The following is a 27,745-nucleotide window of genomic DNA, read 5'->3' as shown; positions in this document are numbered from 1 at the left end:
GTATTAAAATGAGGAACTTTAGATCATATATGCTTAATTATATCCCAAATTTAGTGATATGTGAAGCAAAATTTGAAAATGATTGCCAGCTGGAATGAAATGTGGTGTTTGCAAGCACATGGAAACATGTGCTTACTTTTTCCATGTGCATGCATTCTACCCTTTACCGTGCATGAATTCAGACTAGCAGTGCCCAGGGCAATCAACATGAATTATTGATAAAACATTCATGTGCCAGGGAGAACGAGACTGACGCTTAGTGAACAGGTGGTTCAGGCATGTCCATTGTTCAGGGCCATTGTCAGCACACACTCACATACACATCATTGGTTTCTGTGTAAAGTTCATTTTTGTACAGAGGGTTAAAATTTGACCAAAATCTGAAACCTTACTTCAAAATCAATCTTAGATTTAATGAAACTGATTTATGCTTTCACATTTAAATTACCTCCAACAAAATTGTACACTATTCAGCTATTACTCAAATCAATGACAGTTTTATCGGATGAACAGTTTCAGAATTATTAATGATCAAAAGTGGGAAATGTTTTTTGAAACACCTAGTAGTAAATTTCATATAAACAACAAACAAGCATTATCAATATTGATATTTCCTTTTTTCTGTGCGGTGATGACAAATTACCGCGACTGAAAATGTCATCCTGATGTGGGGCTGCCAACAACATCTAACTGGAGGCGATAGTGAGACATAGTGAGGGAGCGAAGTGACCAGGGTGAGGTATAAAGAGAGCTAGAAGGGCGATCTATACGAGTTGTTAAACAAACGACCTAGGTATAAAGAATAATGATATTGCTATATGCATCTTCCAGCAAGAAATAATGCAATCAGGTGTGGGTTTCGTGAGTATGTTAAAACCCTACATCGATATATATATATTTATTATTGTCTGAAATTTCACTTCATCTGATCAAGAATTACCCAAAGAGCAGAATCGCTGTGTATTCCTTCACTTAGGGGTTGTGAAATTTTATGATATAACGTTCTGATAGACGTTCCGGCTTTTATTACAATATCTGGGCCCCATTTTATCAAAAGATAAAATCGATTTTAAACATCCTTGCCACACAGTTTGCCATAGACTTACAGTTGAAATCAACTTTATAATCAATTTTAACTCTTCATAAAACAGGGCCCAGAGGTGTTTTTCTTTCTCTCTGGAGTTAGGGGGTGATTTGGAAGATCCGAGATTCGGAGCTGGGGTAAGCAATGCAACATTCTGTCTGTATAAAATCATGTGAGAACCCACAGGCTATCATATCTTGCAATTCAGTCCATCTAACTCAGTGATCATCTTCCCCAGGACAGTCGTGGCAATGTCAAACGATTAATCACTGACAGGAAAATGTCAAAAATGTTAAAATTCGTTATATCGTATTGAACCAAAGAAAAAAAAAGAGTTAGGCCTATCTATATTATATGGTATTGAAAATGGAATGCAGAAATAAAACTATAATGAACCAATATACTCTGCACAAAACAACAACCATTGATGGTTTGAAGAGAAGATACATGATTATAATTTATTCATTTACAAAATGTTGGACTGTTGGACTGACGTCCCTGTCATTTCTAAACAGCTGAAAAAAATATAGAGAGAGAGATGCTTGGGCAATATAGCAACAAATATCCTTACAAGTTGTAATTGCGATAGGCAATATCCCGAGTGAATGAAGCTATATCTTCATTATCATCATTCTGATAATAGGCCTATATAATTATCATCATTATTATTACAGCCTTATTATGAGTGTTATCATCATAATCATTACTCGGGGCTTACAGCCAAACAAGCTATAGCTTTCATGTAGGTCCCGTCATACTTCTCTTTGTTCAACCCCATTTCGATTTTGACCCTGAGTTATCATTACAATTGCTGTGTTATCACCATGTTTATTGTTTGTTTTTTTTGCACATTGTTTACAAGGTGAAAGAACTTGTATTATTATTTCTGTTGTAATGTTCATAAATGAGAAGTATGAAAATAAATGAATTGAAATGAATTGAATTGAATAATCATTTTATTCTCTAAATTCAAGAGAAAGTTTTCTATAAGACAGCTGTAAGACGCAGTGCTATCTTTGGTTGACTGCGATGTACTATTTACAAAGGAAAATAGAATTGTGAGCGTGGCTTATATTCTGGGGTGTAGAACCGATGGCGTGAACTACAGTCACATTACGGACTTGAGGCTCGAGTTGTCACTATACAAATCCGTTAAGACGGGCCCCACCGGAATAGAGTATGACGTCATGTGTTTATTCGAACATCTGGTTGGATGTTGTTGTCCGATGGAATCTGTCAAAGAATGGAACAATTGTCATGACGTAATATCACCTTACATGTTGTTGTCATTCGTTTAAAGGTCGTCCGTTAAACAGGTCATTTTATGTTTGTGGATGTCTTTTATATGACTTGTTTTAACTTATAAAACATATTGTTTATTTGTTTTGTAACTATATAACTACGGAATACGGTATGATAGCAAATTCTTGCTATATAGAATATCAACCTCATGACGTATTAGCATCAGCCAACATCATGGCGAAAGCTGGATTCCTGTGCATGATTACATGACATTTTGTCATTGCAACATGTTCATATCATAAAAACTTCCAAAGAAATGGAGCTCTGGACAGGCATGAAAAAAAGAAATTCCAGATGGAGTGTATGTTACAATCTAAACCCTGTAATGTTCAAGAATATTTCGTTGCTCGGGTTGTGAATCAAGAGAATGATGTTTCCTCTTAACCTTCTGTCTTTCGATTTATTTCGCATGAAGAGTATTGTACCGTCTCTTTCAATCCGTCATCTAATTTGCCTTAATAAGCCGTCATTACTTGTTCCACAATATTGTGCGAGGTTCAGCGGGTTTCTTTTTTTATTTATTTGTAAAATTTGACAATACACACCCTCCGCGATATTTTGCTTATTAAAACATTACTTTGCGTGTCAGAATATCAAAACAGTTATGAAGCACCATGGGCGTCACCAGGGGGGGTGCGCTGGGTGCGAACGCACCCCCCTTCAGAACCTAAAAAAAAAAAAAAAAAAAAACACGCTTCGCTCGCTCGCATTTTATCGTTGTGCCATTCTCCTGACCTTGCTGCCAGTAATTGCCAGCAGTTGCGCCCGGTGCGCCACCCCCCCCCCCCCTTTAATCTCCAAAGCGAAAAGATAGAGCTGAAAACGGCAGTTTTTGGACTGTAAATGTCAAAATTTTCAAGCTCGCTCGCTACGCTCGCTCGCATTTAATCGTTATGCCATTATCCTCATGTTGCCGTCAGTAATTGCCAGCAGTTGCACCTGGTGCGCCCCCTTCATTTCCAAAGCGAAAAAATATAGCTGCAAACCGCAGTTGGGGATTGTAAAATATCTAAATTTTCAAGTTTTCAAATTTTCAATTTTCATCTAAAAACACGCTTCAGTCTGCGAGCAACCGACGCCGGACGCTTTTTCTTCTTTTTTATTTTGCACCAGAAGGAAAAAAAAAACACACACACAAAAAAAAACAATACAAAAACAAAACAAAAACAAAAACAAAAAACAAAAACAATCGCACCCCGGCTCTGGCAGCACTGATGCTATACATGCAGTGTTTACTATATATCTATCTACCGTACTGTATACGTAAGGTATATTTCATTCATTGTGAAACGGATTATCAATATTATTCAGAAAATGCAAAAGCTCCGTCACATGGGAGGGAGATACCCCGCCCACACCCTCCTCCCCCGTTATAGGTCTCCAATTAGTGGCGTAACTGGGGGGGGGGGGGGGGGGGGGGGCCCATCCGCTGGTACCAAAAAAGAAAAATATAAAAATGGTAATTCAAGGATTAGTAAACTGCTTTTGAAATTGACATGAAAGGGTGAGCAAGAAATTTCTTTTCTCTAAGATTTCTTTTAACCATAATTAAAGAGGCATCAATAGTGTGAAACATTGTTCAAAAAGCCCGGAGCCGAAAAAAGATTGTGATTCAGCGTGATTCCTGGTTGGCATTCTGAATGATATAAGGAGGATGGAGTAGTGTCCTCAGAACATTCGAACGGCAAAGAGTCGCTGCAATGTTGCGCAATGTGATGTAGAATGTACACCTCTGTACCTTACACTTCGTTATATCAAAGCTAGATCACTGAGTGTTGCTTTACATACTATAGTCTATATTAAAATGCCTTCCTTTGCCAATAATAAGACTTGACCTGGGCTATTTTCCAACTTTTCCATGTATAAAACACACACACACACACAAACAATTAGGGGATGCTCTAAAGTGCAGATTTTGGACATCCTTCCCCCGCTTGGTCACTTCGACGCCCCATCGCTGGTCATATACCTCCCCCAATCATGAACATAAACCGACATCCTTGACTACCAGTGGCGCACCGCCCCCCCCCTTAATTTCCAAAACGAAAAAACAAAGCTACAAACGGCAGTTTTTGGACTTTAAAATGTCAAAATCTTCACGCTCGCTCGCTCGGCTCGCTCGTATTTAATCGCTATGCCATTCTCCTGATGTTGCTGCCAGTATTAAATTGCCAGCAGTTGCACCCGGTGCGCCCCCCCCCCCCTCCTTAATTTCCAAAGCGAAAAGGAATAGCTACAAACGACAGTTTTTAGACTGTTAAATGTCAACACTTTCAAGCTCGCTCGCTCCGCTCGCTCGCATTAAATCAATTCAATTCAATTCAATTCAATTAAAATTTTATTTCATTTTTTGAAAAGAACATAAACATTTCACTTTCTTGGGTAACATAGAATAAGGTTGCATAATCAAAACAAAGTGAATTAAGAAGACATAATTATGGAACCTTGGGGCAAGAAAAACGTTGTAAGGAAAATTGCTTGACTGAAGTGATAATCGTTATGCCATTCTCCTGATGTTGCTGCCAGTAATTGCTAGCAGTTGCGCCCGGTGCGCCCCCCCCCCTTAATTTCGAAAACGAAAAAATATAGCTACAAACGGCAGTTTTTTGACTGTGTCAAAACTTTCAAGCTCACTCGTTCCGCTCGCTCGCATTTAATTGTTATGCCATTCTCCTAAAGTTACTGACAGTAATTACAGCAGTTGCGTCCTGTGCGCCCCCTTAATTTCCAAAGCGAAGAAATATAGCTACAAACGGAAGTTTTTTTTGACAGTAAAATGTCAAATTTTTCAAGGTCGCTCGCTCCGCTCGCTCGCATTTATCCCATTCTCCTGATGTTGTTGCCAGTAATTTCCAGCAGTTGCTCCCGGTGCGCCCTGCCTAATTTCCAAAGCGAAAAAATATAGCTACAAACGGTAATTTTTTGCCTGTAAAATGTCAACATTTTCTAGCTCGCTCACATTTAATCGCTTTGCCATTCTCCTGATGTTACTGCCAGTAATTGCCAGCAGTTGCGCCCGGTGCACCCCCCCCCTTAATTTTCAAAGCGAAAAGATGTAGCTAAAAACGACATTTTTAGTTTACTTTAAAATGCCAAGATTTTCGAGCTCACTCGCTTCGCTCGCTCGCATTAATGATTTTTATCGTTGTGCCATTCATCCTGACGTTGCTGCCAGTAATTGCCAGCAGTTGCACCCGGTGCTCCACCCCCCCCCCTTTAATCTTCAAAGCGAAAAGATAGAGCTAAAAACGGCAGTTTTTGGAATGTAAAATGTCAAAATTTTCAAGCTCGCTCGCTACACTCGCTTGCATTTAATCGTTATGCCATTCTCCTGATGTTACTGCCAGTAATTGTCAGCAGTTGCGCCCGGTGCGCCCCCCGCCCCTTGATTTTCAAAGCGAAAAGAATAGCTAAAAACGACATTTTTAGTTCACTGTATAAAGTGCCAAAATTTTTGAGCTCGCTCGCTTCGCTCGCTCGCATTAATGATTTTTATCGTTGTGCCATTCATCCTGACGTTGCTGCCAGTAATTGCCAGCAGTTGCGCCCGGTGCGCGCCCCCCCCCCCCCTCCCCTTAATTTTCAAAGCGAAAAGATGTAGCTAAAAACGACATTTTTAGTTTACTGTATAAAGTGCCAAAATTTTCGAACTCGCTCGCTTCGCTCGCTCGCATTTTATCGTTGTGCCATTCTCCTGACCTTGCTGCCAGTAATTGCCAGCAGTTGCGCCCGGTGCGCCACCCCCCCCCCTTTAATCTCCAAAGCGAAAAGATAGAGCTGAAAACGGCAGTTTTTGGACTGTAAATGTCAAAATTTTCAAGCTCGCTCGCTACGCTCGCTCGCATTTAATCGTTATGCCATTATCCTCATGTTGCCGTCAGTAATTGCCAGCAGTTGCACCTGGTGCGCCCCCCTTCATTTCCAAAGCGAAAAAATATAGCTGCAAACCGCAGTTGGGGATTGTAAAATATCTAAATTTTCAAGCTCGCTCGCTCCGCTCGCTCGCATTTAATTGTTATGCAATTCTCTTTTTTTTTCTTTTCACAAAAAGTCCCTCCGTGGGAGGGGTATCCCCCTCCTACATCCTCTCCGGCTCGGTTACTTCGCTCCCTCGCCGAGGATCTCACACCACACCGTCACATAAAATGTACCCCCGTAATAGTCCTTCATAGTATATTTATTTTTACTATGCTCTATAAGCGCGACTTTCACACTCTTGTTTTTACAAAAAGTTCCTACCGTGGGAGGGGGTATCCCCCTCCCACACCCTCCGCACTGAAGGAGCGGAATAGATCATCGCCGAGGATCTCGCACCGTCACGTAGGCCTAATGTACCCCCGTATAGTCCTTCATAGCGAAAAATTCTTGTATGTATACAATCACGTATTATGTACAATGTATAGAGTATGTGTAAATGTACATGATGACACAGGAGCCAATAAATCAAATTGAAAAAAAAAAAAAACATCTCACAGTTTACATTAACTGCCAAAACGCACCCCCTTGAAAAAAAGCTGGTGACGCCCCTGAGCACAAGGTATTGGTGATTAAGCCACTGCCTGTCAGGAAATACGTTAATTGTGCCTTTTAGTGCAAAGCCTATAGAGATTTCAAGATGTGGTAGGGGGAAAGGGTTAACTGTTTCTCTACACTGAAACATCACTCTTTTGTGATTTGATTATACTTGATACTTGATGATTAGCTCCTTCTGGTAATATCCTGGGGTTTGTTTCATGAAAGTCTTATGAGAGACTTATCGCTCATAAGACACACTTATGAGAGAGTTACTAGTATAATGAAATGGATTTTACATCTCTTTGAAAGTCTTACATACTAACATAGTAGATGAGCGACTTTGGCCATTCCTAGATAGATCGTTGATGTAAAGACTCTCATGTGATGACTTCATGAAACGGAACTCTGGAGAGGGGCAATTCTACGAAAAATGTTACCTTTCCTAAAAATCATAAATCTGCAATATTTTGAAAAATATATGAGCTACTGGGACAAATTTACTATCAAATGCTAGAACTTGTCTAGTTCTTTCATTCTAGTTGTATTTTGATACAATTTAAGTGCATTTAGACATTCTTTTCTTTAAAAAAAAAAAACCTTTTGAGGCAAATTTTTGATAATTTTTGTAAAAACACACAATCTTTGACTCCCAGTATTCCATATTCATCAACCCATCAGCATTTCTTTCAAAGTAGTTTGTGGTTAAGAATGGACCAAAAACACTACAATTAGCCTTGTCTGAGATACGAACTGTGTCGAAGTATGAATATTGGGACTTTACAAAGTGGACAAAGTTGTAATGTCCGTAACGCTACATTAATACTTTGTGAACCTGTAGAGTAAATGCTGAATGTGTTGTACACAATTATCAATCTACAACTTAAACAGGACCTGAGCATTCATTTCAGAAGAAGATTTATTTTACTTAATGCTCTGATTCATAAATTTCTCAACATATCCACATGGAGGTAAATAATCGTGTCCAAAAAATGCAATGTCCGTAATGGCAAGCATTTTGTGTAATATCTACCGAATTATTTATCCTAACTTATCGAAACTCAGACTGTTCACATTTCAGGACGACTGGGTTAGAATAAACTATGAATGAATTCAGAATGATTATGCTGAGTTGTTGAAATAATCCTACAAAGTCACAAAAATTCTCTAAATGTATATGTCCGTAACGCTGGAATTGCCCAAAGGTTAGTGCAGTGCCGTATACGCAGTGACGTGTATTTAGTGTAATGTTTACGAATCGATGATGCGATTTGAGGGTCCTTCCGAGGTTCACTGTGACTGTGTTACTTGATATTGACGGTAATTTTGTGGACTGCATGATTAATTCGTCAATGATCCTTACTAACGTGAAATGATCTGTAACAAGTGAAAGAAAGAGATTGTTGATCAAAGGGGTGAAGGTTGACCTCAACCGTCACCCCGCTGATTCTCTTTCTTTCATTAATGCCTTGTCCGCCTTGGACTAATTATGTAACATACTACAACAATGTCGGAATTTCGGGGCTTGGGTATTTGTTCCAAGTTCATCGTATCACTGCCGTCAACCAGGGATAGTGGTGTCGCTGCCCGGAAAGCAGTAGATGACAGGTTCGGGTCCCGTGATTCCCTTTTTCCGACATGTTTGTTAAATTACAGATATATTTAAGTTGCCATCTCTCTTTCGAATTTGAATTTGTAGAGGGAGACAAATTGAAAAAAAAAAGTCATCCCTCAAAAAATGACTTGTAGGCGTTTGGTAACCAAGGAATTAATTCAGAATGTCAATGGCAAAATGTGGGAAAAGTAAAACAAAGTGAAACAAAACAATTTGAATTCCGTATTTCTGTTACGGAACAGACTCGAATGATAACCTACGGTACAACCCCGATCGGCGTTCTGCCATTATTCGAGATAAACTGTAACAGGAGTTAGACAGGACAGTAGATGGCGCTGTAACATTTTGCAGTTCTCCCTCTATTGGTAAGTCAATACAGTTACGGAAAATCGCTACCGGTACACTCATTTCTAAATCATATTTAAACAATTTGTTGTAGCAATATATGGATAGACAATTATGATACAGAAAATTGAGAAAATATTTGATTTTCGTGTAGTCGAATACTAGACTACCTCGGCATGTCGTCATATTAAGTAAGCTGACTGTATCATTGTGAAAAGTATTTTCGAGGAGCCATCATGAAATATCATATCTAAAGTGTTATGTTATAACAGAGTACATTGTACTTAATAATCTTTTTTAACTAATTGAGATGGTTGCTCTTCTTGCTGTCACAGAGACTCCAACCCCAAGCACCTTCTAATCTGGAGATTCTCCCGCCTGAAACCCCTAGCAAACGGGAGACTCCAAGTTTATGTGTGCGAATCGCGAAGTTCCTAGGGTTGTAGATGCTCTCTGGTGCTATCTAAGGCTTATTTTTTCAACATACGATAACAATAAGTAAAAAATCCTTTCCAACGGGAGACATTGAGCCAGGGAGGGAGAAATTAAATCTCAAGCGGGAGGACGGGATATTTTTGAAAAATGGGTTTTCGGCGGGAGATCTCCCGTCGAAAACGGGAGAGTTGGAGTCTCTGCTGTCAGAATTTTCCTTGTGTTTTTGTTGGTCTCTCTAAATCATGCCTTCTTCACTTCCTTCCTGATTCCTTATGTCCTTAGACCTTACCTCCTCCTCCTCCTTCGTAAAGGAGGGGCGCCTTTACAAAATTAAATGAGAGCACATGCCCCCCCCATTTTTTTTTTATATTTCTTTTGATTTAAACAAACAAAAATTAAAGGGCGGGCGCGGTCTCCCGGTGCGTCCCCGCCTGGATCCGCCACTGTTCTTGTCATTGTTGCTTTGTTTTGTTTTTTCTTCCTCTCTTTATGCTACTAGTATTTTGATTTTAACATTTTTTTTTTTTAAGTGATGGATACCTTTGCCTGTGACAAGTGAGAATTTTTGCTTTCTAAAGTTTTATGCACACATGCAGGGCCCACACCGTTACTGCCTCTTCGACGATCGAGGAAGTGTAATCCCTCTACGACAAAGTATTGTCCGAACGGTTCGAGTAACCGCGCCCACACGACGCTTAATTGTAATCTAGACATTTTATCTAATATTTGTCTTTTTTGTCTCTTAAACTATGATTTTGAGACGTTTAGACTCTTGCAAATTATTATAATTATATTTTTAAGCAAATCGAAGTAATACACGACAATCAAATACCTCAACTTGTACATGTACATAGAAAAAAAAGATAGAAACAACTTGTTTTAGACTACAGCTTCGACATACCGTTTGTGCACATTTCGTTTACAGGTGCAGCTGTAAGTGTGGTTATCGTATATATGTCAATCATTATTATGATTGGCATAACATAGCCATTAGTCATACACACTTGAACTTGAGCCTGGCTGTGTCTACGACAAAAGCATCGATATATGATTTAGAAACATACAGTGTGTATTGTACAACAACCAGACTTCTCATCTCATCGTGCTTCGACTGTTACTGTATTGAGTGGCTTCCAAGGCAAGGAAAGAGGCTGCGACACAAAAAGTCAAAATTGTAATCGTATTCGTAAGTAAACTGTTGTTACAACACTCCAGACCCACAGCACTGTGTACTGTTAGTGTTAAGGTAGCACTGAAAGCAATCCTCTAAATTGACCGAAAGATCGGTCTGTATCTGTCCGTCGGGGAATGTTCCGCGGAGACTGCGTCTGGCTTCACGGATCCCCTCCGTATAGACAGTCTACAGACAGCGTTAATGGCAAAATACAAAAGAGTCCTCCGGACAGACGGATCTTTCTGTCTATCCTCTAGAGTCTAAATAGCATTAATTAAATTTATTAGACATGTTGCTTGTCCGTGTAAAGAGTACCAGTATGTAAAATTTATCGACAGAAGTAGCAACTTAGATGTTTTCATTCTAGTAGGCCCTATTAATACTTCGTGTAGAAATGGACCAACTGAACCGATCAGCAATAATGGTCAGCATTGGTCAGTGTTAACTGCCGTAATAGTATTGTCTACAGTAAGCCCGACCAGACGCTGTGCGAGCGTACACAACACAGCCACACTTTAGTTTGTGTACAGTGACCAGTGCAGTGACAGTGCTGTGTAAGTTAGTGTAGAATTGGTACAATTCTACTGTTGTGTTAAGTGTTATCTACTTTTATAGTTCTTCTACTCTAACCTATTAGCATGATTAGTAATACTACTGTTGACAGTTGTCATACACAGCCCTGTCGCTGTACACAACACAAGTGTCGCAACAGGGCTTTACTTACATGAGGCCACGCAATGGAGCTTTACCTACTGGAGGCCATGCAATCTTATCAATCTTAAATTCCGGTGTGCCGACACTATTCTGAATTTACAGAGCTCTACGCCATATTTTTTACTCAGACTAGAAATATGTAGAGTCTAGGATGAAAACTTTACCTATTTAACTAGCTTCCATCTGTAGCTTATATCGTTATTGACGTGAAGTCTTTTTTAATCGTATACCGGTACGCCGCAGAAATCGTAAACTGCAAACATGATTCGAAATGTCGGTGAAGCACTGCAAGATGGTGGGCAAAGGGGGCGCTGTCGACCTTGCGGGCATACAAACTCTAGCAGCGCAATTTGCATCGTTCAAAGCAGGGAAAGATTTATTTTGAATCACCTAGTGATTATCGGCATTCAGGTTAAGATTGGACTTTTTGCTTTGTGTATGTTGCGTGAGGGCTCACTATGGACTGATATACCATGCTCCTAGTCCAAGCATTTCAATTCATGTGAGTGATTCGTAAAATTTGTGATAAGAATGTAGAAATTTTCAACAGATTAGTTGTTGTGTGGCCGTGTTCGAGGGTCTTTAGTAGACTGGTGTATCAGAGCTCATCTGATGCCGTGCTTTGCACGGCGTCTGGTCAGGCTACTGTTGTCAGTGTTGAAACTTCTACTACAACATTGAGTTTTGGAGTTTCAACGGTGCCTTGTGAAACTTGGGCTCACCTTTCCATTCTTGTGAAAAAAAGGGCATATGATTATGATATGATTTGAAGTTCTTTAATGGACTTTTTATTGGCATTTGATCAAGGACATGGTCCGATGACCTGTAACTATCATGACTATACACAGCCCAGTTGCTGTAAAAACTCATAAACACAGCGTCTGGTCGGGCTACATGACCTGATGATCTGATCACGCATCCCAACATTGAACTATAGCCGTACAGGAAGAGTTTATGAGATACAGACAGCGTGTGCATCAGGGCTCTGGAGATAGCATATTTGACATGGAAAAATGACATTTTTGACATTGATTGTTATGATAAAAGAGAGAGAGAAAAAAAATATTTATGTATCTCTCTGAGTCTGACTCTGCTGCATCCCAGTCCATAATGATTCATTCTGTTTCCTAATCACATCCAACATACCATTTGATTATGTTTCAAGACTTCACAACAAGAGCTGGACCCTTTAGTTTAAAAAAAAAAAAATACAGCAGGACTGTTTTATATTGCCTTGTAGCTAGTCTGGCTACACAGCGTACATTTGTATGCGCAGATTTAATGTACATCTCTTCCAGATTCCTTGAAAGACTGCTACATTCAGCCTTTCTTCTTTTGTTTACATTTTTTTTCATAGACTTTGTTTACAATAGAGTAGTTTAGTACTAATAGTGGTAGTAGAATACAAGGTTTGCTGCTGTGTTGCAACAATGGTCGATTGCTCATAGTAACAGCAACACAGAATCCTTAAGTGATTTTTTGCTGAATCAAAGTTGTTCCTTTCTTTGAGAGGCTTTCATCTCCCTTTTTCTCTAAATTGTCTTTTCCATCCTCTTTGCAGTTTAAAAAATGTCAATTAAAGTGATCTTTCAGTTATTTTCTGTCTTTTATTAAATCAAATGGTGAATTTAATTTGTGATGATGGGGGCATTGCATGTCCTTGGAGAATATGGCTTGCATGACCAACTTGTGTGACAAAAAACAACAACAACAACAACAACAAGAAACCTGCTTCAGTTTGCTTTTCTTTCGCTATCATTCCGAGTCACTGCTTGCCCTCAGTTATTGTATGTATGTACAGTACATTGTTTATATATCTGTGTCTTGTCCGCTCTCGCTGTTTTCTTGGCCTTCTTTTACTAAATTAGTGGTGATGGGCCTGTTTCTTAAATATTAAAAAAAAAATCTAATCCTTTCCTTGATGATCCTTGATGATAATGACTTTAAACACTTTAATACAACTGTGATACGAGTGAAATATTCACAGAAAAACTAGTGATGATTCATTTTCATTTATTTAGTGTGTAGTGATCGAGCAGAAGAATGATAAAATAACTGTGTCATAACACATTTCAATCACACATTAAGATCATTGGGAGCCATTTTATTACCATCAAATTTACTGTTCTGCTTTTGTAGTTCAGAATCTACCCTGAACTTAGCCAATACTGAGACTCACTCGTTAGACTTTGTATAAATGTTTGGTGTGGTGCATTGAAAACTACCACAGTTTACTTGTTTTTTTATTTTCAAAATTGGACAACCTCAAATTCCAGTTTGTACATGTTGACAATCAAACCATTGTGCTGCAACGCAAATTGTTAATCTGTAATTCATCTGTCAGGTTTTCTTCAAAATGTGCTAAAATACTTTCAGCCTGACTGCCAGTTATTGGATGGTTTAAACACCAAAATTTCTGGAGGTTTATGTCAACTTTTTATGGTTTCTTCATGTATTGGGCTATCATTGTACTCTTGTATCACTGTTATGCTTTCTTTTGAAATAACAATCTGATTCTTTTTTTTAATGCCTCTGCCACGTATTGTCGCCGGAGGCATTATGTTTTCGGGTTGTCCATCCGTCCGTCCGTAATCAATTTTGTGGACAGCGTATCTAAAAAAACTGTTTTCGGTATCCTAATGAAACTTGGCATGTATATGTATGAGTGGGCGAAGTTGAGCCTATCAACTTTTGAGCACACATGCTCAAGGTCAAAGGTCAAAAGGTCAAGGTCAAATGCTCAAAATTTCACTATTTCCCCCATATCTATGCAATGCTTGGAGGTATTTTCCTTGAACTTGGTGTATACATGAACTACCAAATAAAGATTCCCCAGAGAGAGCGTTGGGTCATGAGGTCAAAGTTCAAGGGTTAAAGGTCAAGTGAAAATGTTAAAATTTCACATTTTCAGAGACTCCAACCCAAAGCACCTTCTGATCTGGAGATTCTCCCGCCTGAAACCCCTAGCAAACGGGAGACTCCAAGTTGATGTGCGCGAAGCCCAAAGTTCCTAGGGTCCTAGATGCTCTTTGGTGCTGTCTAAGGCTTATTTTTTTAACATACAATAGTAATAAGTAAGAAATCCTGTCCAACGGGAGACACAGAGCCAGGGCGGGAGGGATTAAATCTCAAGCAGGAGAACGGGAGATTTCGCAAAAGTGGGTTTTCGGCGGGAGAGTTGGAGTCTCTGCGTTTTTCTCCATTATCTCACAAATATTTCAAGGTATCTTTATGGAACCTAGTATATATGCATGTTCTGACTGGCAGTGATCATGTAGGAAATTTAGGGGTCATTGGTCAAAGGTCGGGGTTGAAAGGTCAAGGTCAACTCATCAAAATGTCATTATTTCTCTCTTATCTATGCAATTCCCCCAGGATTTTTTCTTGAAACTTAGTGTATGCATATATTACCCAATACAGATTCTCTCGCAAGTCTCTTGCCTGAAGGTCAAAAGGACAAAGGTCAAGTGAAAGTGCTAAATTTCACTTCTTCTTAAAACTTATAGAAGGGTCAAAAGTTGGGTACAAATCCTCAAATCCCCAAATACCTGCACTCTTAGACAGTATAGCCATTCATCCAAATTAACCTAGTTCAAGGATAGTGAACACTCAATCCATTTGTGACAAACCTGTCATTTCAATATTTTGCAAGTGATGTGAAGCTGTCATCACACATTGTCAAGACATTGTGCTATAGACCTATTCAGAGAACCATGCATTATGGTGGAGGCATACCAGTCGCCATAGCGACATTTCTAGTTTAAAATACACTGTAGTTTTGTGTGCATGCATCTTCCAATTCTTGTATGAAAATGCTGCTTATTTACAAAAACGCACTGCATTTATGTCACGTAATGTTGAATGATTTTTGTGTTCATTTGTGTCTTTTGTAGCCATCTGTCACAAGTTGGATCATTACGTTGACGTCGAGTTCACCTCCATTCATTTCATCAACTCCACCCCCATCACGGCTTCTTCTGCACTAGTCAGACTCCTCCACTCCATTTCATTACTCTGCATGCACGTGTGGGAGCGTTCCACCTTCACAACAAGCCCTGCGCTGCATTTTGCTGTGAAACAAGTTTGAAACAGCTGGCACTAAGAAAAAAGAAAGAAAAAAAAGCTGCGAGTGCATGTTTTCATTAGAAAGGAGCTTGGATGCCATGGTTAGTCAACGTACATTGTAACTGCAATACGACCACAGTTCGCGGGACCTTAGTGCTTATGGTGTGTTCACGCATGTTCCAACACATCTGGCTCTTCGACCTTCTCACAGTGGAGTTCTCACTTTTGAGGGCAAACACAAAGTGTTGTGAGAAAGTGTTGCAGTGGACACATTGATAGGGCATATTTTATGTTATTAATTTATTATATTATTTATCATTCTTCAGCTTCAGCAGGTTGTACACCCCACCAGTCAGGTTGGGAAGGTCCTAATCCTTGACATTCGAGACTGATATACATAAAAACTTTAATATAATCTTTCTCGTGTTTCTCGTCTCGCCAACCTCGCCGGCAAAATAGGGGACTACGGAGAACTCAGGATGATGGAAATGGAGACGACGGTGACGACGCGGGTGTTTCGCCCATTTAAGATCACCGCCCTCGTTCTCTGCATCCTGGCCGTTGTCGGCAGCATTGCGTCCATCGTCAACAACGCTTGGGTGCGATCGGCGACCTTCTACCAGGGCCTCTGGAGAGAGTGCTACAATGGGAGTAGAGTTGTCGACATGGATGCTCCAGTAACAGGCAATGAGCCAATTGCTTGCCATGCAGCAGAGCCATCTGGTAATTTTTAAACAAATTTTTGTTAGTAATACAAGGCACGTATGGTTTTTCTCAATTACTCAAAGTAGCAAGTACAGTGTTGTCCTTGCACATCGCATGATTTTGTGAATTTATGATTCCACCCTTGTGTACAAATTGGCCTTGAGAGATGTGGTAAATCAGTGAAACCGTGTGATAGAAGTGTCATCTTAGCCCATTGAGGACGGGCTGATTTTGCTACAACCCGCATTTCCCATAGACACCCGCCCGAGTATACTCGGAACTCGTCCTCGACGGGTTAATGAGACAGAATCATTACAAAGTCGTGAAATGTTTTACGTGATTTTATGAATTTGTGGTATCAGTCAGAGCCACACATGTAAATCAAATGAAGTCATGAGCCGATTTGTTCTTTGTATGCACATGATAATCACAGAATTTACTGAATGTTACCCTGGTTCGTAGAACACTTGTTGCTATGAAGCATGTTGAAGGTGGTAGTATGCTGCATCCTCCTCTCTTCATAACAAGATATTTCAGTCCATAATTATAGTGTGATTATCAACAAAAGTTGCGTTACTTCTGAATTTTGAGATTCCCGTTCTTAATAGAAATAACTGACTTCTTATCAATAGAGTCCTAACTGGTTTGGAGTCACATGTCAACTCTTTGTTTTTCATTCATTATAGCGTGGTTGGCCTCTGCCCGTGCCTTTGCATGTGTTGCCCTAGTGTTGCTCATTGGGGCCATCATTGCAGCTGCCTTCTCCTTTGCTTATGGCCAGCGCTATTCCAAGCTCTTCGTCGTGGCTGGGATTTTTGCCATCTTTGCCGGTAAGCAAGGAGAGATTTTGAAGATTTATCATTATTATCATTATTATTATTATTATTATTATTATTATTATTATTATTATTATTATTATTATTATTATTATTATTGTTATTATTATTATTATTATTATTATCATTGTTATTATTATTGTTATTATTATTAATATTATTATTGTTATTATTATTATTATTATTATTATTATTATTATTATTATTATTATTATCATTATTATTATTATTCAACCAGGTAAAGAATATAGGATATATATCATAAACATTACAAACATGAAACAAAAACCAGAATAAACATTACAAAGTACTGTAAAATCAACATTTTTTGCATGCATTTTAATTTTGCAAAGTTAAAATGCAAAAAAAAAAAGAAGTTTAAAAAGTTATTAAGATTTGCGAGAGTATAATCCACAAGAAAGTTCTTGTCTACACTACTTTATTGTATACATGTATGCATTGAATTCCAGTGGCAATCTGCAGACTTCATGCTGCAAAAAAGGCTGTCAGTTCCAATTCGCCAAAATTCCGTGCTGTGAAAGTTTCTTGCTTTACAGTAATGATGGGCTGTATATTCAGCATACAATGGTCCAAGATTCTTTACAAATTAGAGATGATGTTGAACAGATCTGAGATGGACACAATGTCTGGTGCTACTTTGAGTACAGCGTAAGATGAATTAAGGGGGCAAGTCATTCTGGCATTCACTCTATTCTCTATGCCCATTTACATGTGTTTCTTAAGGGAGAAACCAAAACAAGCAAGCCCTGTTGAAAACTAAAACATAAAAGTTGTTCATCTCTGTTGAATGAAAATGATTTTATGTTATGAATGACCCCCATTCTCTCCCAAGAAGGAATAGACAGTGTGTTGGAATGGAGAAGAATGTAAAAGTAAAATATATTGGTACTCTGTCTTGAAAATCAAGAGGTTTTCTCAATCAGATTTATGTCTCTTCAGCCTGTTGCAGACATGCAGGAGATAGATCAGTCTTACAGTCTGTGAGACTCAGAAACATGAAATTTATCTAATTGTGAACAATGAAGTTTTCACTATTCCTCCCCCCCCCCCAAAAAAAAAGTTTTTTTCAGTAATTCTTTTCGTTGAAATTAATTTTTGTGTTTTCCTCTCCAACAGCCATATGCCAGCTGCTGCCCCTGATTATCTTCCCAACGAAGTTCCTGGGCGAACCTGTCGTCTTTGGCAGGACGGGATTCGAACTCCACTGGGGCTGGGGCCTGGCACTGGGCGTGTTCTTCATGGAGCTCGTCTCCGGTCTCGTCTTCATCGTGGCACCGGATCGGGCAGAGATTCACTATAGCGAGAAACAGGTGTACTCCAACGGAGGGGCCATGGAATGACCCCGCCCCACCCCCGTCATCTTCTTCCCCCTTCCCTCTTTAAGTATGACTTCAGGGTAGGCGCAATGGATAGTGGTACACGGTGCACATGCGAAACCTCTAATAACTTCTATTAGAAACCTGTCTTCATGCGTGGAGTTTCTACGCTCTACAAATGTTTATCCCGTTCAGTACTAGTATGATGTTCCTATTGCAGTATGCTGTGATATGTTGTTTGAGGGTTTTGGCAGTGATCTACCTATTAACCTGAGCAAGAGACTGTCTGAATGATAACCCTGCTATAAGCTTTGCTTTCCATACGAGTCTAACCTCTGTGTAATAAAGGTTCCTCAGTAATCAATTGATGGGAAAGATAGTGTTGAGTAGTACATTAGTAGGACAGTTTTGTTGTTGTTTTCTTCAGATTGCAAAGCATGGAAAAATGGGATGTACTCTGACAGATATCAGTAATGGTTTTTGCCTGAAAAGCAGTTTCCACTGATGTTTAAAAGTTATACTTAAATGTCAAATTGAGATCAAAGTTTCTCGTTGATTTTTGTTTGACTAGTTGAACACATTACAAAACACAAGTTGTTGAGTCTTTGGAAAATACTTTGATGGCCCCAAACAGTACACTTGCTCAGAATTCTCAATGTGCCATTCTTTTTTCTTTCTTTCTTCATGTGGAGTGTAGCTGCTGCTACAGTTTCAGTTAATATTGCAGAAAAAGACTTTTTTTTTTCTGTCAAAGCATGAAAGCCAGTGATTGATTATAAAAACCTGTAAAACAATGTTAGAATTGATTTATACTTATTTCATCTTTTTAGTGATACGGCATGGTTTGTGTATTAGTTGTGCATGAATGAAAGTGAATGGGCATTGTGTTGAGGTCAAGAAATGTGTTGGCTTCACAATGACTGCTGTACTGTCCTCATTCAACCTCACCTTTTAATGGAATACAACTGGGCAGAGAAAATTCCTCGACTTTCATGAATCTCTTGTTGCCCTATCAAAAAATGTCATACATCATATCCGTCTGACATAAATCAATGTAGGTGATGTATGCTGTACATCTAAACTTTTGTCCAAACATGTATTGCCTGGATGCCTTTGTAATGATAATTTTAAAAACTCTTCAAAAGATGAAAAACGATATAATGAAGAAAAGACATGAGGCTGAAAAAATGAAACTCTTTGAAGTATTTGTATTTTGAACATCTGTAGGTTCAAAAGCAAAACATCTTATCACGTTTTTTTTCTTCTGTTAATCGCAGGTGACGTGCAATGTCTCAGTGAAGGATTTACAATTGCCCATGTGCGTTCAAAGTCCAAGAATTTTGTTTGATAGATATAAATAGTTCTTAAACCTCTATTGTTTGCTTTAATATTTCAATTGGACTAAAGGTCATATCAATAACAAAAGTAGTCTTTGAACGATAGCTATGATGTCATGCAGGATTATGTACTTTACATTTTAATTTTTTTATGGGTGGGGGTAGACTCGTAGGCACAATGTCACAAATAAAAATGTTAGATATTTGTTTCCTGGTGAAGAAATATGTATGTGTCATTCAAGTAACTTTCAGTTTCCCCCTCAAACCTGTGAACCTCCCTTTTTCATGTAGAAAGTTTGTTTGAGAGAACTGTGAGAGAAGTGCAATTTAATACCCCCCCCCCCCCCCCCGAAGTTAGTCCCGTACAGATGATACATTTGTAGAAGATGGTGTACACTCAGTTCTTCCACTGTGTGTGTCATTATTTGTTGCAAAGAACAAGAGATGTGTCAAAAGATTAGAAGTCATTCTCCATCATGTCTATATGTAAGGTAGCATTTGTATTCCGTGTGCATTGCACGGGGTTTACCAGGAAGACTCTGCTTGTGCTTTTGAGCATCTGTGAATTTTGTGCAAGACTATTGTTGTTTAATATTTCATTTGATTGCTTAATCTAAAGAAACCCCCAAAACAAAATCGAAAACACAAAGTCATGCTTCCAAAATTATGTATGTACTTAATCTTCTCATGTGGAAATATGTCAATTAGGTATGTGATTGAGGAGCATGTGTTACTTGAATCTTACTTGAGTGTGTGTTATATTATCTTTGTTTTATTTTTCTAATTAGCAGTCCACAAAGGTTGGAAAAGAAATAATGCCCCTCCCACCTACTCATCCTCACAAGATGCTAGCTTTCTAAAATGATTTAACTCTTTATGTGCCACGTTCGCACCTCCGACTCAGTCGACGGCGTGCCAACTTCGCATATTCTGCTCAACAAACAAAGCCGCCAAGACCGATCGATAAACCGCTAATTACTGCTAATACCGCGGCACAATGAAAGCGTTTCTCGTGCTTTTGTTCTTCTCATATACGGCTTGCATTCTATGTGGTGATCGACTATCAAGCGATGTTCCCAACTAGATTTGCTCGTACATTCTAAGTTTCTGTCACGGTTTAATGTGCAAAAGTCATGCCTTTACCGGTACAGTAATGTAGCAACTGGTCATTCAAAAGAAAAATTGAAAATAGAGTCGTCATACAATTTACATCGAAACAAAGCTTGGCATTCCTCTTTAACTTTGCCTACTATTATGCCCATCTTAACATAAATTTGTAGAAGTTATACGAATTGGAAAAAACAGAATTCTTTCTCAAAGCATGACTACCTTCGTGTCTCAGAATAACGTGGCACACAGGGGGTTTCCACCATGGCACATAAAGAGTTAAAATGGAACAGTGTTACTCTTTGTTTGTGATATTAACGATAATTATAGTGATGATGGTGATATTGACAAGGATGGCAATGATTATCAAAATTGCATGTATACAGCGATTCTAACTCTTCTGTTTTGGTAGAATTTTGTGCTGTTTTGTTTGCTGTCTTTTCACACTCAGAATAGTACAATGCAGTCTACAAGATTGACATATTTGTAAACATAAACATGTACATATGGTTATTTCCTTATTTTTGTGGTAGAATTTATATCAGCATTTATTGAAAAAAAGTACCTGATATTGAAATAAAAGGTTCAAGCCTATATTACCCACACAAAATGTAGGAGCCCATGAAAGCACCATTCAACAGAACCTTTTCACAGTAATATGTGGAATAGGCTTGTTCTGAAATGGGTTCTTTTCTGTAGATTTCTAGAAACTCAGAAGTATTAAAGATTTGCATTCATTGTATTCTGGCCTCGAGAGATGTTTATAGTGTAAAGTGTGAAATGATTCAGTCACCATACTTGCATATTTTCGTCCTTGTATTCATGCCGTTTCTACCAGCAATGAAAAAAAAACATTAAAAAAAAAGTAAAACAGTCCTTTTGAAATGTGCAAGTCACCAGCCGATTGTGTAACCTTCAAATTATATTTATTTTATCTTTCTTTTCATCTCTGCAGTTATAGATTATTGGGTCACAATAGGCCAATGTTTGGAAAAATAGTATTTACTATTTCACCATGTGAAACGTATTTAAACAGCTGGGATTGGTCACGATGCACTTGAGTCATTATGACGTTGTGGGAAGCGCTAAGTGGCACATTATTCTGCGATTATGTACACAGTTCAACAGATAAAATGGCCAGTGCACAAGAGATGCTGGCAAACGTATTGTACTCTTTGGCAAGATACTTACAAGATAGCTGATGCTGTATAAGCTGTTATTTGTGCGTACAGATATTTTCGCGAATGATCAATATGAGTGGGTCACAGACATTTTCACAAGATGTTGTTTTTGCGATTTTGACAGTGAGGTTATGATTATCATACTATGTAAGTGTACTAACATCTGTCATTTCTACATATTTTTGTGTATTGCTAAATTCATGCTCCAACAGTGAATTGCAAAATTTGTGAAAATCAAACGCTCGCAAAAATAACAGCGTATACAGTATTCAAGCAATTGCAACTTTAATAATATCCCAGTGTTGCGCAGTGTAAACCAACATCATATCACTTTCACTCACGTTCATCGATTGGGACAGAAAGTGCGAATTTGCTGAATCATTTCAATTGATTCATATCCAAGAAGCCCCTTTTTACAAACTATCAAAGCACAGCTCAAAACGTCATGGGCTTGTAGATAATTTCTTTTGTTGTAAGCTCTGTGATTTTGTTGTAAATCATATGAATTTAATGCATCATGGATGCAGAGTGGCATAATGAGTAGTACAAGAAACATTGATTTTAAGTATATGAGTTTTTGTTAGATATTCTCGGATTGTATTCATGGAATAGTATTTATTTAGAATTTTCACTTACTGTGTCTGTTGTGAACAGCTCTGATAATGTATCGTAAAGACATATTTGGTTTGTGTAAATATCGAATCAGAGTAGATTGTATGGCAGACAGACTTACTCCAAATATTTATTTAGCCATCAAATTTCTTTGTGAAACACTTTGAACCATTGTGTCTAAAATTGTAAAGTCATGTGTTTTGGGTATTTTACGATCATCTACTGTTTTGTTGGAAATTGGTAAGCTGTAAATGTGAATGACATAGTTGTAAGCATATATAAATTACTGTGTGAAGCATGAGAAATTCAGAACAGATCATATTTTTGCGCTGTACATATTTTGTCAAATAGTAGCTCTTAGCATGTTTTACATACAATGTGGCCAAGCAGATCTGATCTTCCATCAAAATTCTCAAATTGAGTCCATTTCTAAGTTGATTGGCATCAGATTTTGGCAATGGATATTTTTATTTTTATTTTTTTTGGTGGGTGAATGTAACAGAGAAAAGTACCCAAATTACATACTGCTGAAAAGTATGCACACACTCAATGAAACACTTCTTTTTTCTTTGTTTGTTTGTTTACTGAGAAAAGTCATTCATGTATGTAGCTTCCATTGTAGGATCCCCTGGTATTGCTGCAAGTTTTGAATTTGATGAGAGTTCATGTGTACCGACTGACAACTACAGCAATGATATCTGTGTACCACATCTCAAGGGAGACACTGAAGATAAGCAGCATAATAATTGCCAATTCGATAAATGCATTGAGTATGCTGCAACATGTCTTTGTTCTGTACTTGTATTCAGGCATTAAACGCACAGGCATTTTGTAGTATAATGTACTGAACATGTCCTCTTTGCGTTTTTATCCATATTGCCATGCATTTCAGAGATTTCGTCCACAGATTTTGATAATACCTGTGTTCTCTGACGCAAATACGAGAACTGAGCATCTGAAATTCTTACCTGCTAAATATCAAGTGTGATGAAATAGCAAATATATGGGTTGCCCATAAATCCTTTCTCCTTTAATACCTTCGTGCCTTAGATATCCTTCATTCACATATGCTCATAGAAAAAAAAATCCAAATGAAAGTTTGTACTTTCATGTGCTTGTAATTCACTGTAGAAGTATACATGATTATCAATTTTCCCTACAGATCTGTTGAGTCCTCCTGATTTTCTCATTTCTTTTTTTAAGCTTTCCAGAAGTTTTGCATTCATCAAAGATCTTCATCCTCAAAGTTGTTCCATATCATATACTTTAATGTTTTAGTGATTGATGTTTTCATATTTATAGTGCTGCTGTACATAAAAATATGAAGAGAAAAGAGCTGTTGAAAGTAGACGGTACATAGGCCATTCAAAAGGATCAGTGATGGTTGGCATGCAGTCTTAGTTGTGCCTTGTCTAAAGGATGTGTGCAGAATTTCTAGCTCTTCTGTTCATAGCATGTTGAAGGTTTTCAGGACCCTTAGATACAGTGTTTTGTAACTGAAAGGTCGTTGGAATGGGCTAGTGCATGGCTTCGTGCTTACTGTAACCAGGGACCCACCTCCCTGCTGTAACTGCATGTAGATCTCAGGCAGCATGCTGTTATGCTATAAAGTGCATGCTGAAAATCAGCTGATGGCATAAGGAAATTGGTAATGCCATGGATGAATGAATTCTTTGTGTGTGTGTTTTTTTTTTTCTATCAACCATTGCAAGGTGATGCACAGAAAGCTCATACACCTAGCCAGTGATTGGTGTTTGCGTTCTGTGAGGAGGCAATTTATGGATAGTTTACACCTAGCCAGTGATTGGTGTTTGAATTATTTGTGGGGGCAATGCACAGGTAGCTAACACATAGTCAGTGATTGGTGTTTGTGTTCTGTGTTGGAAGAAAAAAACAGATTACTAACACATAGCCAAAGCCAGTGCTTGTCTTCTCCTCTGTGTTGAGGCAGAAAACAAATGATGCAAACGTTAAAATACTAGAATTTAGGAGACAGAAAGAAAGGTCAGGAACACATCCCACATGACTTTAATTATTTGGTCACCCCCCCCCCCCCCCCCATCTTTCTTATCGTTTATGCTTCTCACTCCTTGAACTTCCAAGGGATAATTTTACTTTTACTTTTTTTTTTTTTTTTTTTGGGGGGGGGGGGGGGGGGGGGTTGGTTTAAGGGATGGTGAAGTCTTAGTGTAGCGACCATAGAGACACCATGTCAACAGATAAATGCTAAATGTAGGTGCCAGACTAGCTGTAAGATAATGACATTATGTTCTCCCTGAGCAGTAAGAGCTTAATTAGCAGCAAACCTGAAGTGAGGCTCATTATTCCTGAAGGTGAAAACGTGGCGCACTGCACTTTTCACCAGCCTTATTTTCCATAATAGTCTTTTATTGCCATACATTTGTGGTTTGTATTCATTTATACTTCAGGTGTTTTGGTCTGGCACGAAAACTTGAGTCTAAAAACTGAATTTTCTGCATGTTTGGAATGTGCTATAAACTGACATGTTTTCATATTTCCATAATTTCACTACTTGTAAAAGTGAGCTTTTCTATCTCATGCCTGTTTTCATTGAATGACACCAAAGAAGAAATGTATTCATTTTGTTTTAAATTCGCTAGTACTGACCGCACTTCATTAGAAAAAGGAATGAAAGTACTTCACAGAATGGTAAGATTTAAGACTCATAGTTGTCATTATATGCATCCTCTTGTAGTAGTGTATATAGTTTGGATCTTTATATCTTCTGAAGTGGCAACAGCATACATTTATGCATAATTATGTGTCTATGGATTAGATCAATAAGGATTCAAAATTACTTATACTCCTAAGATAATGAGTCAATTGCAGGATGGGTATTTTTAAAGTCACCACATTGTTCATAAATGATTTTTAAAAACTACAGTAGTTTAATATGGAAAGAAAGTGGTCTGGTTGTGGTGCACTTATAATATGAAATATGTTGAGTTTTTTCTAATATTTTTGGTCAGATTTTTGACAGTCTCTTCCTTCCTTTTTATTTTGTTTGGTAGTATTGCTTTGGCCTGTATCTATCGTGGCCTATCATTTAAAACTAAGTTTGTCTCCCATCATTGCAATAATTCACAAACTCTTGTTACTGAATCATGACTTTTGAAATACTCTAAGTCAGTACAGTTTATTTGATTTTAGTCTTCAAGTTGATTTGCATTCTGTTTTATGCGTTATCATGTCAATTGCAGCATGTGGTATTCCCCATTGTACATCGCTTCACATTTTGTGAAATAAAAGCTTCACACAATTCTCACCTGTGTATGAATCTGTTCTCTTGTCACCAGGTTGTTTGTGGAAAGATCATTCCCTTGCAATGTGAACAGGAGTGAAGTACATGTACAGTATGTCCCCAAAAATTACAATCAGATTTCCACATTGATAACTTTCAATGTGATTAAACTGTCTGCGATTTCATGGTCTAAGAATATAACATCTTCTGTATATTTTGCAGAAAACCCCATTCAAGTTGGTTGAGTGGTCACAGAGAAATGTGGATCGTTGTAAAGCATGTCATGGGTCTGGATCTTCCAAGTGTACCACTTGGTGCTCTTGGAACTACATATTAATGTGTAAACACAATGGACAGAACTTGGACGGAAGGGATTCCTGACATGCTTTACAAAGATCCTCATTTCTCTTTTGACCACTGAAGCAAATCGGATGGGGTTTTCTGTAAGATGTGGGTAATAAGTTATAGTTTCATACCCTGAAATTGTATTTGGATTGATGAACTATTTTTAGTTATTTTTGCAGAGGGTCCTGTTGTAATTTTTTGGGGGGACATACGGTATTTGTTCAATAGGATGTGATGGTGCCCTTATACATGTGTGTGTGTGTCATGACCCTGCACCACAAAACAAACAAAAAGTCGCCAGACATGAATTTTTAGTTACGACCGTATTCTGAAAGAGCAGACTTATAAGCTTTAAATTGATGTATAACTCAAATCAAATGGACTCTCCTAACCTATCTAAATATTGGACAGAAAGCACAAACTCAGGAAAAGTGTGAACTGAGAAAAGAGGCTCTGAAGTACAGTGTCTATTCAAGCGCTTAATCTTTACCAAACCATGCTGGCTGTGCGATGAATGGGACAAAAAACAGGAAGTAAACCACCTGAGTAACAACAATGAAGGGATTATCAGATTAAACTGAAATTAAGCCTGCCTCATTAACACATTCTGTCCATAATTAATGCCAACTTTCAAAGCAGTAGCACTATCTTTTCAAAAGTTATTAGAGTTGAAAGTGAAGAGTGTGTACAAAGTTTTTCAGAAATGAAAAAGGGACTCTAAAGACACACCTAAGCACACTATTCTACCAAAAATGTTCGAGATAAACTGCTAAAAACACACTTTTGCGTCCGTTTTATGACCCCAAATTTTAGCATAATGTAAAAGAAGACTTGCTCTTTCAGAAAATATGAAAAAGTCAAGATCGGCTAGGTTGACCCGTTTCACTATTTTCAGTCTTCACGCAAAATCAGTGTGTGCGACTTTTTGTTCGTTTTGTGATGCACGGTCACAACTATGAAATTATATCAAGTGTATAATTATGCATTTGACACGCATATAATGTAGAATAGTGCATTAAAGATCATCAATGCAATATTATATATCGCTAAATCTTGAATGCACTATTCTAGATTATTGCACATAAAATGCATAATCAGCCAAAGTGTAAGTTTATTTCATAGATGCTGAAGGCAGAGATGAAAAAAAAACAACAACATTAGAATTGTTTGAGGGCTATACTTATGCATTAGGAGTGTACTGGGATATGACAGAGAATGTTTAATTTACTATGTTACTAAAACCTGTTTGTAACATCACATTGATTTTCATAGGATTTTGACGTGAAAGAATCAAGAAGTAATAATGTTTTATTAATTTTCATGACCATCGTGGTACAACATCAATGAGTATCATGTGGTGCAATTTTGACCAATCACAAATCTTGTTAAAGGACAAGTTCACCTTCATAAACATAAGGATTGAGCGTATCCGGGCAATTACCCCGAGAGGGCAATTACCCCCCGGCTAAATACTGGTTAGTGGTAAGCTTAGAGTAACGATTAGGGTTAGGGTTAGGGTTAGGGTTAGGAGTTTGAGTTAGGGATAGGATTAGGTTCAGGATTAGGATTAGGATTAGGGCCAGGGGCAAGGGTGCGGGGTAATTGCCCAGGGGGTAATTGCCCTAGACCCGGATTGAGAGAATGTAGCAATATTAGTAGAACACATCATTGAAAGTTTGAGGAAAATCAGACAATCCGTTCAAAAGTTATGAATTTTTGAAGTTTTTGTGCAGTACTCGCTGGATGAGAAGACTACTGCAGTGTATGAATAACTTAG

General features: G+C 38.2%; 1 protein-coding gene across 1 annotated transcript; it reads left to right on the top strand.

Annotated features, from left to right (window-relative positions):
* The first annotated feature begins 10,277 nt into the window (after positions 1–10,277).
* On the top strand, positions 10,278–19,148 carry LOC139733144 (uncharacterized). Its single transcript, XM_071643986.1, has 4 exons — positions 10,278–10,479; positions 15,706–15,969; positions 16,638–16,781; positions 17,925–19,148. The coding sequence occupies exons 2-4, from the start codon at positions 15,726–15,728 to the stop codon at positions 18,146–18,148; spliced, it is 612 nt and encodes a 203-aa protein (XP_071500087.1). The 5' UTR covers positions 10,278–10,479; positions 15,706–15,725; the 3' UTR covers positions 18,149–19,148.
* Positions 19,149–27,745: the final 8,597 nt, after the last annotated feature.

This window comes from Diadema antillarum, unplaced genomic scaffold, assembly GCF_040938485.1.
Source record: "Diadema antillarum isolate AM-2024a unplaced genomic scaffold, OU_Dant_1.0 seq00000462_RagTag, whole genome shotgun sequence".
NCBI classification, from domain to species: Eukaryota; Metazoa; Echinodermata; class Echinoidea; order Diadematoida; family Diadematidae; genus Diadema; species Diadema antillarum.
This window is presented reverse-complemented; position numbering and strand designations above follow the sequence as displayed.

What these genes read in the sequence shown, in the direction of transcription:
- LOC139733144 (XM_071643986.1), top strand. Translation starts at nt 15,726, where the DNA reads ATGATGGAAATGGAGACGACGGTGACGACGCGGGTGTTTCGCCCATTT. An exon ending in CCATGCAGCAGAGCCATCTG is followed by an intron (nt 15,970 to 16,637) that starts GTAATTTTTAAA and finishes CATTCATTATAG; the next exon opens with CGTGGTTGGCCTCTGCCCGT. An exon ending in GATTTTTGCCATCTTTGCCG is followed by an intron (nt 16,782 to 17,924) that starts GTAAGCAAGGAG and finishes CCTCTCCAACAG; the next exon opens with CCATATGCCAGCTGCTGCCC.